Source organism: Haliotis rubra, unplaced genomic scaffold, assembly GCF_003918875.1.
Source record: "Haliotis rubra isolate DU_JTF1 unplaced genomic scaffold, ASM391887v1 Scf727, whole genome shotgun sequence".
Classification (NCBI taxonomy): domain Eukaryota; kingdom Metazoa; phylum Mollusca; class Gastropoda; order Lepetellida; family Haliotidae; genus Haliotis; species Haliotis rubra.
Genome location: NW_025767443.1, coordinates 113,984 through 133,710, shown reverse-complemented (window position 1 = coordinate 133,710; position 19,727 = coordinate 113,984). Strand labels below are relative to the sequence as shown.

The 19,727-nt window shown below is 38.7% G+C and overlaps 2 protein-coding genes across 2 annotated transcripts; both read right to left on the bottom strand.

Annotated features, from left to right (window-relative positions):
• Positions 1-2,598: 2,598 nt before the first annotated feature.
• On the bottom strand, positions 2,599-5,251 carry LOC124259526. Its single transcript, XM_046693659.1, has 3 exons — positions 5,227-5,251; positions 4,063-4,250; positions 2,599-2,985 (listed from the first exon to the last, which is right to left on the bottom strand). Exons 1-3 carry the CDS (start codon positions 5,243-5,245, stop codon positions 2,647-2,649), a joined length of 546 nt encoding a protein of 181 aa, XP_046549615.1. The 5' UTR covers positions 5,246-5,251; the 3' UTR covers positions 2,599-2,646.
• Positions 5,252-8,226: 2,975 nt separating this feature from the next.
• On the bottom strand, positions 8,227-19,520 carry LOC124259523. The gene is made up of 6 exons (XM_046693653.1): positions 19,380-19,520; positions 18,208-18,244; positions 16,871-16,951; positions 11,579-11,620; positions 9,996-11,179; positions 8,227-9,615 (listed from the first exon to the last, which is right to left on the bottom strand). Exons 2-6 carry the CDS (start codon positions 18,218-18,220, stop codon positions 8,728-8,730), a joined length of 2,208 nt encoding a protein of 735 aa, XP_046549609.1. The 5' UTR covers positions 18,221-18,244; positions 19,380-19,520; the 3' UTR covers positions 8,227-8,727.
• Between the last annotated feature and the right edge of the window lie 207 nt (positions 19,521-19,727).

Here is a 19,727-nt window from a genome sequence, read left to right as displayed (position 1 = left end):
CTTTCGATATTGCTAATGTTTTTACGACTATCATAGAAGTAAGAGAGCTTCGAAAATTTAGGCCATGCTAATTATCGAATACGTTTGCTTTCTTCTTAATATTCAACAATACATGAAGAAAGACAAAAGAGTGAATAACGTGTGAAACATTTTATTTATCATACATCTAAATCTGTCCATCATGGATCTGATGTCTGGTCAACTGGAACCTATGGGAGCTTTGAGTGTCCGTAACCTCTTACACTCGGCCACAGTTAGAGTTCTTAGATGCTGTGACAGTTCCCGGTCTCCAGAAGCCGCTGGTAAAAACAGCGATTCCCTGTTCATCGCGGGGTTTGGTCTGAAATAGACCGCCTGTCCATCCCGCGGGTAGAACTCATCTTCCGTCACGAGCTTGTCTGCAAACTGCTTAAAAAGCAAACCCCAATATTACAAACATGGTTGAACCCTTTGAAGGTGGACATCTTCGATGTAAATATGGCTTCTGCGCTTGTCTGTAGCGAAACTTCCGGGGACCCGTAAAGTGCAGTTTATCCTAAAATCTATTTGCCACCGGGAGTTGGGCTAGGTCACAGGAATTGGCTTCCTCGTCCGGGTGGTTTTGGGTAAATTCACTGCACTGTTGCATTCCTCACATTTTACATTGATGTCAAACAACACCTTAACAGTTTCCCGTACAACCGGGAAAACAGAGCGGCGAATGCTTTAATAAATGGCCGCCGATCTCCTATGGTCCAGTGCGTGGTTTTTAACAATGATTTTTACCATTTCTTCTTTGGTGCAAAAATGCCGATGCGGGGGGTCTAAATCGACACTTTTCTTAAAAATCGCTTGTGATGTTTCGTCAAAGAAATAATTCTCAAGGATTTTCCTTACCATTCTTTCTTTGGCTGCAAACGAGAGGATCTTGCAAATCTTTACACATCCCCATTTTGGTTTCAGCGTTTTCAGTTTTGTAATCCACGCGTATCAAGTTTTTTCATGTCGTTCCAAAATGTTTCTGCATTGGGATCTCTTGATACGGGTTTCGTCTTCTTTGTAGGTAGCTCCGCAATTACAAAACCATCATTTTCTATGGTTTCCGTTTTCTTAGCTTTGAAGATTTTCCTGAGATTACTATCGCCACAAACGGCTAGTGTCGAATAACGTCGGGAACATCGCGTAATGACGTCATTATGCGTTGACGTCATGTAACAATTAAACCTACCACGGATTAAGGTGCGTTCACACACAGGCTAAGTTGTATACAATTTTCGGTATCGTGAGATCTCGTTTTACATGTTGCTTAGCAACGCACTGTAGAAACTAGCATACGGTCATGGCGTCCCTATACAACAGCGATAGTGATGACGATGTACTGGAAGCGGCGGTTGTCGCAATGCTCGTTGATTTTAACCATGGCAAAGCCGACCGTTCGTGCTGGGTCCGTCCCTGGATTGCAAGACGAAGTGATCTAGGAGCTTATAAAGCTTTAATGAGGGAATTTGAAGCTGAGGACACAAAAAGTTTTGTCATTTTTTTACGCATGGACAGAGAGAGTTTTGATCAACTGCTGAGCAGAGTGTCACCGATGATAACCAAAGCTGATACACCCATGCGTGATTCTATACCCCCTGGAGAAAAACTCGCAATCACACTTAGATATTTGGCCACAGGTAGGGCTATGAACAGTCATAATTTCATGAATTATAGTTAATGTATCACACAGATCACCTACTGTTTGTCGATCAGCTGTTTTGTGTTTATCAATAAGCGTGGCAATCTATAAATAAACCAACCACTCCTGACTGCGTTAGCACCAAATGCTTCAGTGCAAAGCCGCTGTCCCTAACCCTGTAAAGAGTTGTATGAGGCTCCCGAAGGTGTGCCACATGTATACACTCAATAACTTTTTGATTATTCAGAATGAATCATCTGTGTGTGTTTTTATTTAGGTGACAGTTACAAGTCTCTAGAATTCTTGTATCGGGTACCAAAGAACACAATTTGCAATTTCGTCCCTCAAGTGTGTGTGGCAATTTATGAAACTCTCAAGAAGGACTTTCTGAAGGTGAGGTGCATGTCAACACTTGAATTCTTGATATTTTTCCCCATGTTTAAACGATGACTAAATAAATCAATAAGCTGTAATGAAACACAATGTGTATTTACTTATAGGTTTAACTTCTGTAGTTCTGTGTAAACGTTATTATGACTTCATGACTTTTTTTCAGATGTCCAAGCATTATGAGGAAAACGAATAAATCCCATGTGATTTATCGAAATAATAATATTAATACTCATTATCTCAAAGCACTCTTGTGTAAACATAATATTATATAACTTAAGTTTTTCACCTGTAGGGCTTTGTAATGAATCGGTTTGCTTCACTTTGTGTAAAAATCTACATAAATTACTGTAACAAAGCTAACACACTCCCAATGATATTTGAACACCACTCACACTGAAGTACAACAGAAAAGCCTTAATAACATGAATTATAATTTATTATTTAAACTGGCTGACAAATGTTTTGGGAAAAAGCTTCACAGCTGACCTGAAATACATATTCTTTGCATATATTAGGATTTCAAGTCAAGCTTCATAAAATTTTCTCAATGAGTTATCATTAAGGACAGATGGCATGTGCATAATACATATAAAATCTTATTCTTCATTTTGATATTCAAAAATAAGTTGTTGAACTTTAATTTTCAATTCATTCCTTTTACTTAGATTGGAAACTCGGGCCATCTCTGATGCCAAATATTTGGCAAAACATAGTTCTCCATTATTTTCACTTTGCGATCTTCTGTTTTCAATTGACTTAAGAGTAGCCAAAACTTGGAGGGGAACACTGTCCTGTCGCTTTCTTTTAGATGGGGTTGGTGGAGTACAATCCATGGTTTCAGCCTGCGCATTGTCTGGTTCCACATTTTCCTTCTCTTGAACCACTTGTTCCACTTGACTGGGTCCATCCTGCTCAGTTGACAGTATGTTGGTTTCCTGTCAGATAAAATTGGTAGTGTAAGTATATGGTATAATTTCGAAAAATATATTTTTAAAATATCTCAAATTTATTTCAGGTGCCACAGTCAGAAGAAGAATGGCTGCAAGTTGCAGAGGGATTTGAGGAGAAGTGGCAGTTTCCACACTGTATTGGTGCTTTGGATGGAAAGCATATATCTATAAAATTACCTGCCAAATCAGGATCACTCTACTACAACTATAAAAACTATTTTAGCATTGTACTCCTAGCTCTTGTTGATTCTAACTACAGATTTGTGTATGTAGATGTTGGTGCAAATGGTAGGTCAAGTGATGCAGGTATATTTGCCAATTCATCACTGTATCGGGCACTGAACAGTAACTCCTTGAAAATTCCAGGTCCAAAGCCATTGCCTGGAAGATGCCTTGAATACTGCCTATGTGATTGTTGGGGACGATGCCTTTCCACTAAAATATAACATCATGAAGCCATATCCCCACCGGGACTTAGTTATGGAAAGGAAAGTATTCAATTACAGACTTTCCAGAGCCAGACGTGTATCAGAAAATGCTTTTGGTATACTGACCAACCGCTTTGGAGTATTTCAAAGGAGCTTATCATTAACACCTTAGACATGTACAAAGGTTGTTCTTGCATGTATTGCTTTACACAACTTTCTGTGTACAACAAAAGACAAAAAATACACAGAAACAGAAGTTTTTCCACTGGATAATGGAAGCAGGCCCCAATCACTACTTCAACAGGGTGGCAACAGGAGTGCCGATAATGCAAGGCAGATTAGGGAAGAATTTGCAGAATATTTCTGTTCTAATGGCCAAGTTGATTGGCAGTGGGATCACATTGTCTGATTCTATGCATGAAGTCAAATGAAGTGTTCATATGGGACAAGCTATTTTCCAAGTCCAATACAGTAAAATGGCACTAATTATTTGATTTATTCATGTTCAGCTTATGTCAATGCCGACAGTAACTTGTTTTATGTAATTCATAAAATTTTGTAATATATATCTATCCATACCAATGGATGTACATGTACATGGTTTATTTAAAGTTTACATGCTTACAATACTAACCAAGTTACTTATAGTTGTTTTTTGATGAACCTGGCTTCTAAGAAAAGGATCCAACAGCTTAAACCATTCCCAGGTAGACTCATAGATATCATCTCGACCAGCCCCACTTTGCCGGGAGAGGGTTTCCTTCCTTAGTTCCTTGCAATAGTAGGTCCGCAGAGCAGAAATCTTAACTGGGACCTGATCCGCTGTAATGAAAAAATGAAATTAAAATGTTTTCATTTGACATATAATCATGATAAATGTATACTTTAATGTAAACATTTGTGTAACCTCAAAAATATGCATGTTTTTACTTTTTACCCTGACCATGCTGACAGATCTCCAATAATCATGATAATGTAAAATACTGTAGATGTTCCAATGAATTTTGCTGTAATGCTCAACTACTACTGATCATATTATCACTAAAATGTTAAACTTTAAAATAATACATGTATAGTTTTTTGCCCAAAAGAGTGAGGCACTTTTATCGTTGATAAAATTCAGATTAGTCTAATGGGGTTGAGCTATACATCATGTTAATACTCAAAAATATTTAAGTTTAATGGGAAAACGTCTTTTATAGAAAATGTATAGGCCTAAACGTCATCATTGGTTGAAAAACAGTCAGAAGAATGTCCAGTTATCTTATGTTCATATTTAAAACCAATTTACTTAACATGATTAAACATGAACAAGAAATAAATTTAGAATATACATTTTATGTTAATATTCAAGACCAACTAATTACCCCCGGTTGGAAGCCTCACCAAATATAGGTCATTCTGCGAGAACCGCGTAAACTGACAGATACTCGGTCAATGTTTTCGGTAAAATGTTGCGTTATTATAATAAAATGAAACCTTTATAAATGGATCTTTTCATATTGTACATATGTTTTATTTACCAAAAAAACATCAACAATGCTTCTAAATTGCCTAAATTTGTACTGATAGCAGGCTGTGGTTCAATGTTTGTATTTTGGTTGTACAGTCAGACCTCGTCTATCCGAACTTCAGATGAATGATCGAGATTATGGATCGTGACTCTGGTTCGCCATCGATGATAATGTGGGCGATACTTCATGACCAAATTTAGGTAAAGTCATACTAAATTTGTTAAGCAAAGAAGTAAGATTAGTTTATCAAATAGAAGCACGTCGAATATATTTCTGTCACTCACCTGTCATAACACCGTTCATCAGTTCGGAAATCGAAACGTAGGCGGCCTGTCTCTGTTCACGTTTTGAATAAAACGAACTAGACACATTCCAAAGACACTCGTGGGAATGGTAGTATGAAATAAACCTTTCAATGTCATGGTTGCTGAGGTCAAATTTTTCTTTAACATTTTTCCGACGTTGTTGTGTCGTCCGTTGTTGTGGTATCGCCATGTTTGATGTCTGCGTAAATATCACGAGACTACGAAACGCGATCTGATTGGAAATAGAGCAAGTTCTATTCCTTGCAACTCGCTTGCAACTTGTTGCATGCAACAAAAATCTGTCCAACTCCCCTGTTCACACTGTGAAATTTGTTGCATGCCACAAGTTTTATACAACTAGTTGCAACGTGTGAACGCACCTTTAGGAAACCCGCCACCGATCTGAGTCCTACATATATGTAAATGTCTACAGAAGACGAATTATGTACAGACACGTGCCTGTTATTTTGGGCCATTTGACGTAATTTCCATAGACTTACATGTTAATTTAGTGTATCATAAATAATTTTCATGAATTTAATATTCGTAAGATCCAAGTCAAATGTTGCACATTTGTGAGGAATCATTTCTGTTTAATTTTCCGTTGCTTATTTATCGAATGGCAACCATTTAATCAACATGAGTACAGTGCCGTGAACTCCCTTAACATGGCGGCCTATGGGATTGTGCATTGTGGAACCATACATGAGTTGACAAAAGTGATGTCTTTAGTTAAATAGTGGTCTGAAAACTGAACTGGAATTATGTGCACAGAGCAGAGATGATTTCACATTTGCCTGTCATATTTTACAAAGATCCATTCTGAACTCACTTTATTAAAATTATTTATGCCACACTGGAAAAGTCTATGGAAATTACGTCAAGTGGCTCAATATAACTGGCACGAGTCTCTATATTCATTTGGTGACTGTAATAAACTCGTAATTCACTCAGGTCTTGCGTTGTGTGTGGGTTGGTAGTTGATTTACAAATACACAAAGACGCTTGAAGATCCAGGTTACAATTGGTCTTCAGTAACCCATGCTTGTCGTAAGAGGCGACTAACGGGATCAGGTAGTCAGACTCATTGACTTGGTTGTCACAAGTGATCGTATCCCAATTGCGTTTATCAATGCTCATGATCTTTGATCACTGGACTGTCTGGTCTAGAATCGATTATTTACAGACCGCCTTCATATAGCTGGAATATTGCCGAATAAACAAACAAACAAACGGCATAATGGAGCCTGCACAACAAGTCACAGTAATGAAAACGTCAATGGCCGATAACATGTAACAAATATTTATTGGTACAATAATATCAGTGTTTCAACAGGTTACACTGATTACCTGACTGCGTTCGGTTTTACGCCGCTTTTAGCAATATTCCAGCAATATCACGGCGGGGGACACCAGAAATGGGCTTCACACATTGTGCCCATGTGGGGATTCGAACCCGGGTCTTCGGCGTGACGAGCCAACGCTTTAACCATTAGGCTACCCCACCGCCCCTTCATCAGGTTACAACACCCATAGATTAGCATGAGGCACCTTACAGTGAGCGATGGAAGAGCAATGTTTTCCATATATATAGATTCTTTGAGTTATCATATTTGGAAATTTGAATGATGGAATGTAAGACGATATTCCAAGTGTTGAAACGAAAAACTAACTTTTATGGATTTTCTTTCTTTTTCGGACAGTAACCAGGCAAAGGCGCCAACATGGGTACACATGGAGAACATTTTATAACAGTTTTATACACTAAGTTAAAATGTAGCTTTGAAATCGGTATTTCCAACAACTGTTGGATACTCCAGTGGCCTTGGTTGTGTGCTCTGTTGCTGAAAAGCCTTGAAACGCTTATTTAAAATGCTGATGCAGCCAATATGTCTTAAACCAACACCCCATCCCTCCCTCCAACACCCCATCCCTACCTAACTTCTCCAGCGGTAATAACATAACTACGCTTTGGAAAATAGTACCTCGTAAAATCGCTTTAAAATAATGGAATAATTTATTAACATTTGTTCATATGATAAAATGATCTTTTAAATGCAATATCATTGGACTTAATAACAGCTGAAACGTTATTTGATCAAGTGTGTGCGCCGGAACATCGTTCATTCACGACTGACGGGTGTCTAGTGACGGGTGACGGTGTGGTGAGGAAACACACTTTGGCAAAAACCTGTCAATATTTGGGAAAGTCAGCGGTTAAAAGTTGGAATATTTAAAAGGTAACCATCCCACGAATACACCTAGAAAATGTTTTCTGTCAAGAAACTTAAGTTTGAAGATTAAACGACATTTTGTTCTGTGGAAGGCGTGTTACATTCACGTCATTGGTCCCAGTAGAGTACAGCAGTTCCAAGAAGGATAACTCTAGTCGTAATCCGAGTAAATGGGAAGAATCCGCCTCATTGGAACAGATGGTCGACTGACAGATGAGCCATTCGAGATGTTGAAATGGAAAACACCACAATTAAATGGACCTGAGAATAGTGTATGTACAGAATGAAGATTTACGGCATGCCACAAAGACTATGACGTCATCATGGTGGCAGTGTGAGGCTGAGGCTGAGTGGGCAGAGTGGTGGAGTTACAAGGGTTTGACAACAATTTAATGATGGACTGATGTTGTTTCTCATTAATTGAAGAGTAACTGTTAATATTGGAATATTGTGCCTGGTTCCATGGCATGCACGCCTTTGCAGACTCACTAGTCACACTTTCAGGTAGCACCTTTAGTCGGTATCTTGCTGCTTCTATTTCCCCGAATTCAGTTTTAACACAAACAGGTTGAAGGAATTTAAGGGCTGTAAAATTCTTATCACTCTTCCTACTAAGTCACCGTCAACTTTAACTAGGTCATTGACCTTGATCGGGGTTAGCCTAATGGCGGCCATGTTTGTTTACAAACAATGCAAACAATTGTTTTCCTTCTTTTTTATAGGTTAATTATTCTAAAAAGACTACTATTTATAACGCAAATTTTATTGCAAAATAATAATGTCTAATAAAAAGAGTATTCATATTCTTTAACCTTTCTGTTTTCTTTGATAAATCTCGGAAGTTGTTTGGACAGCACGTTCTAATTATCAATGAAACGGCAAAAGTTGTCAATGAACTTGGATCATTAAAAGTAGTTCCGTCAACCAATCATATTTCTTCTCTGCTTAGCTGACCAATCAACGTTGAGAATCACTGAAAAGCACGTGTGCGATTATCACACAAATAATCACCTGTGTATCCTAGCCGGTATGGGCAATAAAACAAAATATAGTGTTGAAAATGGCATTTTGAACAATTATCTAATATCTAGGTAGGTTATGTTTCACCAAAAATGCTGGGAGTGTGCAATTTGGGCTAAAAGACACACAGAAACGTCTGAAACCAAATAGCCAGCATAAAGTATACAAACCGCAGCTCGGACGGAATACCAAAACACACACAATGCAACACAGTCGTCATCTGTTGTCACGGAAGAGATGCTGTGGCAAGTCTGACTTTATGCCACTGACACAAATACTGTAAGGCAGTATATCTTTGTACATTCTTCAGTGTGTTATCGGCACGGGGTTCTGTGAGCAGATACACTGTACTGATGTCTGTTTTGCTCCGTTTACAGATGTAGTGCACAGGAGTGTTTCCAGCTCTGTCAGCTAAGTTCACATCAGTGCCATTTTGGATCAACAGATGAACTGTTCTAACATCTACACGAGATCTCTGACACAGTAAGTGAAGGGGTGTCTGCCCATAGTTATCGGTCTTTGTAACATCCAGCCCGTTTCGTATCAGCAGTGTGATAGCCTTCATCTCTTCCGTCTCTGTCCCCTGTTGTCCTTCCTCCAAAGAACGTCGTGTAGCTTCTAGTTCCTCTTTATCTATACCATTCTTTTCACACAGATAGTCCACCAGGATCTCCCAACTGTCCGCCTTGAAGACCCTTGTATCTTTTGTCGCGTCTGTCCATCCCTCCAGTATACCCCCCTGATCTTCGCTTTCTCTTTGACATAGGACGTGCAAGGCCGTCTCTCCATTCTCATTAGCCTTACTGACGTTTGCTCCATGATCAATCAACATACGAAGTAGATCAACGTCAACTTCGCGATTCTTGCACGCTTCGTGAAGTATAGTCTCTCCATAAGCCAGAAGCCTGAACAGAGCATATGGATCATCCTTGAAGAAGCTTCTGACTACACAGGAGAGGATACTTCTAGCTGAAGTTGCCTGCTTTGAAATGTTCACGTTTGCTCCACGTTCCAGAAGGATCCTAGCAGCAATGGTGTTGCAACATCCTACAGCTGACTGCAGCAAGGTTCTCCCTGTCCTGCCTCTCCTGTTGACACCAATGCACCTCCATGCCTGCAAATGGATTCAGTAAGAGGTTAAAAATACAAGTGCAGACTTGATTTACACACACCGTGGACACATAGCTGGTATATTGGTGAATGCAGTGTTAAAACATAAAAAAACACAAAAAAAACTTACTTACAAGAACGAAAGACTTCAGAGGTTTCTATTCTGTGAGTATTCCTTACTTATTAAAAAACCTTCACGTCAATGATTCAATGTAGAACTTATAACTGCTTCGCAATCCCGCAAGAACCCTAAGGCATGGCTGTGTTTCATTATGTTTTCATTGAAACGTTTAGTCAAATGTACAATAACAGCATATTTTAACAAACAAAATCCATGAAAACAAAATTTTCAAGCAAAGAAATCTGATATGTTGTTATTCTTACCCGGCCAAAAAATGGGAAATAGGTGTTAGAGACACTTGAGTTTATCATCTGCTCACAGAGCTTCCTTTCACAGCAGAGCTCATGTTGTATCACGGTATAGTTCCCCTGACGTATTTCTGTAGCCAGCCTCTGAACAAGTGCGTCCATGGCTGAGGACGATTCATTGAAGAAGATGCACATCTCATTCGCACCACCCTGTGGCACATGCACTTTACACTTTTGCATGATGACTGAAATAGGAAACTCTTGTGCAGCAAAGAGAGGGTCTTTGTTTCCAACTGCTACTGCCACACTCTCATAGATGGATGGGTGGGAGAATGCAACACCATTTCCACTCATTTTAAGATAGCTTCCTAATAAACTAGAAGCAGTGCTTTGCACCTCTGTTCGTAGGGTTGCATCTGAAATACTGGAGATATCAAGTTGGCCATCTGCTTTCAAAAGTATTTTAAAATGATCGTAGCATTCCTGTTTATCAATCAAAACACGTGTGGTGTAATTGAGAAATTTGAGAGGTGAAGAAAAGAACTTGACAATATCAATTACATGTCCACTGGTTCTCAGTTCAACATACATCTCACAGCAATGAGGAAATCCATGAGGACACTGACTGTATATTTCCATCTTAGTACTTTCCGGAATGTCACTTATATTATGTTTGGAAAGATGAAAGTTTAATATGTCAAGTTTCTCCTTATCTGTATTCAGCTTATCAGGATTGACTATTGCATCCTCTTCCAAAATGACATCTCCATATTTCCCTAACTGATTCCTTGCAGCTTCCAAAACATTGAGCCTGCTCACAAATATTATGCTTGGACAACTTCTGTCTTCAGCTGCCTTGGTCTTTCGTTCTAAAATTATTTGAAACACGTGAAGCCAAGTGCTAAGAGCTCTTTGGTCAAAATCGAAAACTCCCAAAACATCGTTCATGAACACGACACTGTCAGGAGTCTTCCTTAAGACAACGAAGTAGTCGTCGGGGGTATTAATCTTGAACACTTCCTTCCCGTCATCCTGCAGACTCTTCAGCGTCATGTAACCAAGAGTTGTCTTGCCGTCACCAGCATTTCCGGTAACAGTTACCCATCGGTGCCTTGTTTGAAGCTTCTCTATGACGGTTTCAATGGCAGACACTCTGACCATTCCTCTGTTCCAGATATCAATGTCTTTCCTTGTTTGGTCTGGAAATATGATTATATTTTTAGAAGATGTTAACGTACGTTTTGGATAGAAGTGCACACACTGCTTTAGCTGTGTAGTAATTTGTGAATGATATTGTGAAGTTAAAATGTGTATGTACACAAATTGCTTTTAACAGAACGTTGTATTTATAACGGACTTGGATATATGGTCTCTTTGCTACATGCCTGAGTGAGTGTGGTTTTAAGCCGATTTTAGCAATATTCCAGCAATATCACGGCGGTGGACACCAGAAACGGGCTTCACACATTGTGACCATGTAGGGAATTGAACCCGGGTCATGACGAGCTAACGTGACCTTAACCACTAGACTACCCCACCGCCAGCTACATGGCTGAAATAACGTCGAAGCGGTGCTACTCACTCCCTCCCAGTTTTACCTTTTAAATGACGGATCCTTTCTTCATCCACGCAATTGTTTACTGGAAAAAAACAAACAAACACACTTAGGAGAAACACGGGGTTTCACGGGTGGATTTCCCTTTTCGATGTTTTAATTTTCAAAGAATTCTTCCCAAAACAACATCGCTCACATATCATGTCTCATCACATGCACAGGGGAGACGGCCCTTTAGTCAATACAATCCAGTGGCGTGTCTAAAGTCATGTTTGATGTGTTTGAGTGAGTGAGTGAGTTTAGTTTTACGCTACACTCAAAAATGTTCCAGCTATAAATTGTACCCACCTCACTCAAACTCAATTGGGTATTTTGCCATTTTCCATTAACTGTAAATATATATTCAAGTTTAAATGTTGGTTTAAGTGCTTGTTAATTAATATTTGATATGTAATATTAGAAACGATCAGAAAAACTGCAAGTTGCCAAGTTCATGTGCTGAAATAGAACCTATCACTATACTTCAGTTATTTTATCTATTTTGTGTGTACGCATGTAAGATCAAATTTGTTGAGTATTTACAAAAACATCAAGCGTGCTTGTACTCTATAGACTTAATAGGAATTGAGTTTTCACATAAATATTTGCGTAATTTTTACTCGGATACACGGCTATCTGTACGTCTGTCATAACCAGTGTTATATATATCATATGTGCATATGTGCACATGTGCACATATCACTTTTGCCTAGCAACCATCGTTTCTGGATTTCATCCTTTCATCATGAAACAATTGAACGTGACGTCACTGAAGAGGGTACACAGGACCAAAAGCCGGATAGTAAACCATTGAAATAAACGTAATACGTAATAAACATGCCATGACCGGATTTACGTATGTTTTCAGATATTTCCTAACTTCGGGCATATATTTCATATGAATCTATACCTTTGAAACATATGCTCATCGTACATTTTCGTATGCACAAGCACCTCGTTCATGTATGCCCGGACCGGATTGTCAGCGATATCCAAACATGAATTGCAAAACAGATATCCCGTTAAATACATGATCATACAGTATTTCCAATGCATTCGTTTGAATTTCATTGGGTGCTGAAATTTCCGATTTCGTTCTAAGTTTACTCGGGTTGGAAACATGTGAATGTACTTAGGTGGGGAAACACATGAAAATTTTCAAATTTGCAAATATTTACACACCTTAGATATTTATGTATCATACCGGATTTCATGGGTATGTGTATGAATGGTTCATACACCTTCATCTTACCTGTGCCCAAGCAAGATGATCATATGTTTCCATCATGTGAATTACTTGGTTCATGTAATTTCATATTCACACATTTTAGTACGTTTGAAATCAACGTTCACATGACCTCAATATTCTTATCACCACAAGAGCCTGACAAAGAAAACAGTATTACGCAAGCTAACACGCCTTATCAAGCTGCACTCGGTCTTGCTACCAGTATCAGTTACGCCTTGTCTGTGGTGTTGGCAAATCTTGTGAGGTGCATGTTTCGAGGGATTAAAAGGTTCAGTGGTGAACAAAGGATGATGCGTTGCCCCTTTGTCCTCGCAAGTGTCCCTAGCTGTCCCAATAGAATAGCACTTTGTCTCTCTTGGATCACAGCCAAATACACCACACGTACCAACTCGTAATTTATTAAGTCTGTTCAGCTCGCGCATCATTACTGTAACGTTCTTTTGACACAACATAATCAGAACATTATTGCACTGCATGTGACCTTCCTTAATAGTGCCTGAACAATGTTATTTCTCCATTCGATCATCCTTTGCTGTAATAACGCCATACATAAACTTTAAAGTTGTCCACATTTGTTTCACTAACGCAAAAGTATACGATAACAAACAATGCCATATCAAATTATATATTCTGTGAGACATGAAATGAAAAATTGTTTATATTATAGGCATGTTGGTAACTTCAAAATGTTACTAGCCCCAAATGGGGTTAACGAGACCAGACACCAAGATATGGTGAATTAATTCAGATGTATGGAATATCTAAAAAAATTACCAGACCATCGGGCTGGCTAGCTGTAAATCTAGACCGTGCATCAGAAATCGAGCCCGTCTCGGGCGGTCGTACGGGCCTTATTTTATACACTGCATTTAGATATGTTTATTTTGTAAGCCGACCCCCAAAATGAGATAGGTTTCTTGCAGATGTTAACAGACCCTTGACCTGAGGAGACCTAGACTTGCTTCATTTAAGGCTTTAGCATTGTAGAGAGGGCTAGGCAGTAGGGAAAATAATGTGGTTCAGGGACTGTGAGACAGACTAGAAAATGCATGGCAACCTACACTTCATTTTGACAATGATTAAGGCATCATTTTAAAACACAAGGGTTATTTCCTTTGCGTTAACTGACAGGCTTTCGGTGTCAAATTATTTGGAACTCCGGCCAAAGGTAATGTTATGCTGTCTGGAAATATGGCCTTTTTGTAATGCTTTGGTTGCACATAATGATAAGTGATTGTTGTACATACGATGTTTTAGAAGTATAATCTCCGTTAACTAATACTTTGCACGTGTTTCCACCCGTTCTTTCCATACCCGTAAAAGTCAATTTTCCATATATATGTCTGTAAGAAAATACTGTAAAGTAATCGGATGGCTGAATTTGGCCACCTGAGGTAGAGACCTCAGCACTCTGGTTATACTGCATTGAGAGAGGACAGAGCTTGGCAAGATACTAATAAATATGCTTGTCATTTAAACCTTTATCTGATGTTTGTGGAATGTGATTTTATAATTGAAGATGCTTCCTGCACCTGTAGACCCAATATATAGTTAGTCTGTGAATCTTCCAAATTACGTCGTCTCTTTTTTCAATTGAAATTAAGATCTTTGCCTTTTATCAAAATAATATAATTTGAGTCTTAATGTGCCTATGTCGGGAATCAAACACCGGTTTCTGGCCTGATAGGCGAACGCTTTAACCACGAGCGTACCTCATTCCTTGATACTGTTAAAGAATATTCATTGGTTCATTTATTATACATTCAAGATTGAACCCAGTTTTCTCACCATATATCCTTCAGTTTTTATGCTAGTACTTGATCTACACACTGTTGATTTAAAAGATGAATAAATAATGATTGTTTGCGATCTGTATCCAATTTAGTTTTCCATTTATCTAGTAATTTTCAGTTTCTATTTCCTGGAAATTCTGTACGAATTTACTCGTAACAGTTTCACCCAATAACAGTAAAGCATACAGATAATACGTTTCGGTACTTTGCTAGATTAATGAGTACACATTATATTCCATTATATTGAGACACCAAAATGATTAACATAATTATATAATGTATAACAAATTGGACAGCAAAAAGCAAATGCAAAAAGAAAAAGAAAACGCATGAGCAACATAAATGCTGTCAGGTAGTAAGTTGTCAATAATTATCGAAACTCCTTAGTTATGAGCTAATCACTTAATTTTCTATAGTCTACCCAAGAGATGGAAACAAAATAGGTCTACAGTATATTCCGTCGGGTAACTGAAATTATCGAAACTCCTTAGTTATGAGCTAATCACTTAATTTTCTATAGTCTACCCAAGAGATGGAAACAAAATAGGTCTACAGTATATTCCGTCGGGTAACTGAAATTTGAGAAAACGTCCCTATGGGATAATACCTGTATTCCGAATCAAAAAGAGGTCATACCAAGTATGTGCATGTTCACACATTTGCAACAGTAATTTACACCGGGAATCATTAATACATTGCAATCATCTTTTATGAAAGTATAGATCATGAATTTGTTCAGTTATGGTTAGTCGGATAACTCATACAAGTAATCATTAAAATTAGGGACCTACCGGTTCATGTCTGTGTGAACACATCTGTCTGTGTTTTATTGTAACTGGCAGTGTCTTCTTGTATAGCATATATATGAAGTGTACCTAAGGTCAGTTATTTAAACTGTTATGTAATTTCCATTACAAAAAGTATAAACGGTATTACCTACTGGTCAGAAAGACTTATCAGTACCCCAACACCGATCCACTGCCACCACCCCACCCTAGGCCTACCCCATGCCACACCCTCTCTCTCGCACACTCACACACACACACACACACACACACACACTCACTGACATACATATCGCTCTGGTCCATAGAACCGATATTTGAACCTTTTAAACAGACATCATTTGTATGTCAAGAAAGACACGCACGTTATTAGTGGTGCTGAGTCATGGGTATCATTTCACCATGTGTTTCTAATTATCTCAGTACATCATGGCGTGGTCGGATGCGCTAACGATCCCTATGTGACAGTTATATTACAGACCCATTGCAATACATGTTAAAGTAGTGTCAATCTTGTAACACTCTCTTTACCCATTACCAACCATTTACGCATGTACTGAAAATATGGCAAACCTAACCCTGGTCATACGAGATTTCAAGGGTATTGAAACGCATGTCCTACAATCACAGCATTTACATATGTTACACATGTTAGGAAACACATAAAAACAATGGTCAGATTTACACACCTGTGAAATGCATGTAAATGCAGAGTTGAATGTTCGTTTATTTTAACACCTCTTTCAACGTGTGTAAATCTGACGGCCAGATGATACGTAGATTTCAAACGTTGTTCATATTGCCGCCGGATGAAACGAATATTTCCTGACGTTAGTAAATTTGGGTAACACAGTCATTTTGTGTGGTGGTAGTCACACTTGCTTACCATGTTTTCCTGCAGAAATGTACATGACTTAAATTGATAATCAAGAAAATAATTGTGCCACAGGACTTATACTTATATGTATTTCACACTCGTTTCGTTTAAGTCGTATGACACACTTGCTAGTGTAGTAATCTCTATATACCCGCACGCTTTTAGCAATATCCGAGCAATATCACGGCAGGGGACACCGGAAATGTGCTTCCCACACATTACCCATATGGAAAATCGAACCCGTGTCTTCGGTGTGACAAGCGACAAGTAGAGTTGGTCTAAGTTAACGCTCATCACGAACCGCACGTGCATTTGTTTCACTGTTCCATCTACTGCGCTCACCCCCTTGTAATACAAACCAATAATAGCGATTTGAATGTATGATCGTTTGTTAAACAACTTTTGTCCTACAATGAATAAAATTTTGAGATTTAAATGTTCAGTTGGCAAGGCAAATTTATCAGGATTCGCACTCTTCATTTCACTTTATTTGATTTACTTTTTTGTTCAAAGTGAAATTCATCGGTACGTTTTCACTGCAAACAGACTATAGTTGGGTAACTAAAGGGAACAAAAGGGTATGAACGTTTACCGTTTAGAGTCCCTTGGTGGATTCCGATGGCATACACACTGTGGGCGGTTCCTTGGTTACCAGTGACGTGGACCGACGTACCTGGATACAAAACAAAGGCGTGGTCAAGTCGAAGGACATGAAAAATTAACACAGTTAATGAAATTCAAGTTAAATGTGAGCTTAGGATTGTGTTGGAAATAACATAACAAATGCTGTGTTGCACTGTGTTGCATTCCTGCTATATGTCGGCGGTCTGTATATAACCGGGTCTGGACCAGACAATCCAGTGATGAAACAGCACCAGCATCGATCTACCAAACTGGGAACCGATGACATGTGTCAACCAAGTCAGCGAGCCTGACCACCCGATCCCGTTAGTCGCCTTTTACGACAAGCATAGTCGCCTTTTGTGGCAAGCAAGGGTTGCTGAAGACCTATTCTACCCCGGATCTTCTATTTAATGAATTATGCATGCTTATAAATATATTAATACAAAAATATCTCACCTGTACATCTGTACATTATCTATTTAATGAATTATGCATGTTATAAATATATTAATACAAAAATATCTCACCTGTACATCATGTAGCCATATTACTTTAAGCCGTACGTATCACGGCTTGGTATATCTGCAATATTGTAATCTTGGGAACAAAAAAAAAATATTATAAAAAAAATATATTAAAAAAAAAGTCAGCGAGCCTGACCACCCGATCCCGTTAGTTACTGCTTCCGATAAGCATGGGCTACTGAAGGCCAGTTCTAACCCGGATCTTCACGGGTTGCTCTCCTATGGCAGTTGGCAAAACATACGTGGTATGAATGCGTGTGGAGTTTATGAACTTGTCTGTTTGACTGGTTTCAAATTAATTTCTAATTCGGTTAGAATTTCCTCTTACAAGAGGGTTAAATATTCAAGAATGTTAACACTTAATACAATTTCAATATATATTTTGTTCAGCTTCGTTAGTTCAAAGAATAAGCGCAAATTTATAAATGACCGGTATGTGGACTTCATCGTTTTATTCATGGATTAGGTCTTTCTCATGTGTTTATTTATATTTTCCATGCAGAAAATATTTAGAGTATTCCAGTGTTATTGATGCTCGATAACATTTCAGGTAATTGTTCAAGTTAAAATTGAAAATTGAAAGAACCTCCAATTATACACATTAAAGATTAAATCATGTAAAGTTTAGTATAACGCTTATTGAGGTAGTTAAAAACATTTTAACGATTTTCTATAATCTCAGAATCGTGTATTTCTCCAGATACTAGCACTGTGCGAGGCTGGCCATGTAACACATCAGATGGAAACTCTGTCGGGATGTCAGTTTCAACAGGTATCTCACCTTTCTCCGCCATATCCTGAGTACAGTGTTGACTGATCTGAAATAGATGAAAAGGCACTGTACCATTGATTCACTTTACGCCCCAGTCTAATTTCGGGTGGCGGGGTAGCCCAGTGGTTAAAGGGTTCCTCGTCACGCTGAAGACCCGGGTTCGATTCCCCACATTGGCACAATGTGTGAAGCCCATTTCTTGTGTCCCCCGATGTGATATTGCTGGAATATTGCTAAAAGCGGCGTAAAACTAAACTCACTCACTCACCCAGTCGCATTCTCGTTTGTGGGGCGTTCGGGTAGCCTAGTGACCCAGGTTCGATACCCACATAGGTACAATGTGTGAAGTCCGTTTCTGGTGTCCCCCGCCGTGATATTGCTGGAATGTTGCTAAACGCGGCGTAAAACTAAACTCAATCACTCACTCACTTTCTCGATTGTGTTACCGTAAATATATGGAAGCACGGGTATGTGACAATGCACACGTTTACCGCTAACATACGTAACATGCTATATTCATCGCATGTTCCAATAGTCAAGCGATAAGAAAAATATAATGAAGCACCATTTTTAGTTTTATGTATGCCTGGAATTATTTTAATTCCGTTCAAGCTAAAAGATGTTTAATCTACACAATCACCACCATTCACGATTGTTTTATGCTATTTGTCTGTTCAGACTTGTACATACTGAAATATAAGAGAGATAGAACATTGGACTATGTCCAAAAATATTAAAGACTCAGTCATGTGGATCCTTTTCCCAGCATTACAGAACCTGCTTAAAAAGAAATGTAAACTAATAACTGATACAAATTTAATGTTCAAATAGCGAAAGTTAGTGACACAAACACGCAAGAATGATTGTTGACCGACACACCCACACATGTAGACCCTCCACCTGGTTATGGGACGCTACGCTCTGTTTGCGCTTCGCGAGCTGTTTTTTGTAAACAAACTGCGACGGACATATAGTGTTGGTGGGATAACATGTGGCGGCACACAGAACACTATCAGATGGACGGTCATTGGAAAGACAATGTGTGTGAAGGTGTTGATTCCCTTGATCATGTGAACCTCAACATGAAGGAGCCCACCTTCCAACACCTGCTCTTCGCCTTCGGCCACACCCAACAGAGGAGGACGCGGCCACACCTAGGATTCAATATATGAAATACTTACATCTGTCAGACCAGGGAAATTCTTCTACTCAATTGTCTCTCCGCCACTGGACAGGATAAATCCACCATTGGCATAATTCTGAGTGGATAAATCACCTTGTTGTGATCGTGTATCACGTGACGCGATCGTTTTGTTGTGATTGTCACGTGACACGTGTAAGAGGACGTAGAGAGGGGGGTTTATAGTAAGTCTTTGTCACATTTATTTCGAAATTACTTACAATTGTTCCAACTGTTGTAAAGATATCTTAATTTTAATCAGAAATATCTTGAAAAGAATTAAAAAATCGCGAATAGAGTCAATTGTAGATATCTGCAATAACACTCATAATATTGCAAACTGAATTAT

Bases quoted from the DNA above. Each gene is read 5' to 3' on its own strand.
- LOC124259523 (XM_046693653.1), bottom strand. The intron at 11,621-16,870 runs GTAAACGTTCAT...GTTTTTTTCCAG, and splicing joins CCACCAAGGGACTCTAAACG to TAAACAATTGCGTGGATGAA. The intron at 9,616-9,995 runs GTAAGAATAACA...ATCCATTTGCAG, and splicing joins ATTTCCCATTTTTTGGCCGG to GCATGGAGGTGCATTGGTGT.
- LOC124259526 (XM_046693659.1), bottom strand. The intron at 2,986-4,062 runs GTTAGTATTGTA...TTTATCTGACAG, and splicing joins AAACAACTATAAGTAACTTG to GAAACCAACATACTGTCAAC.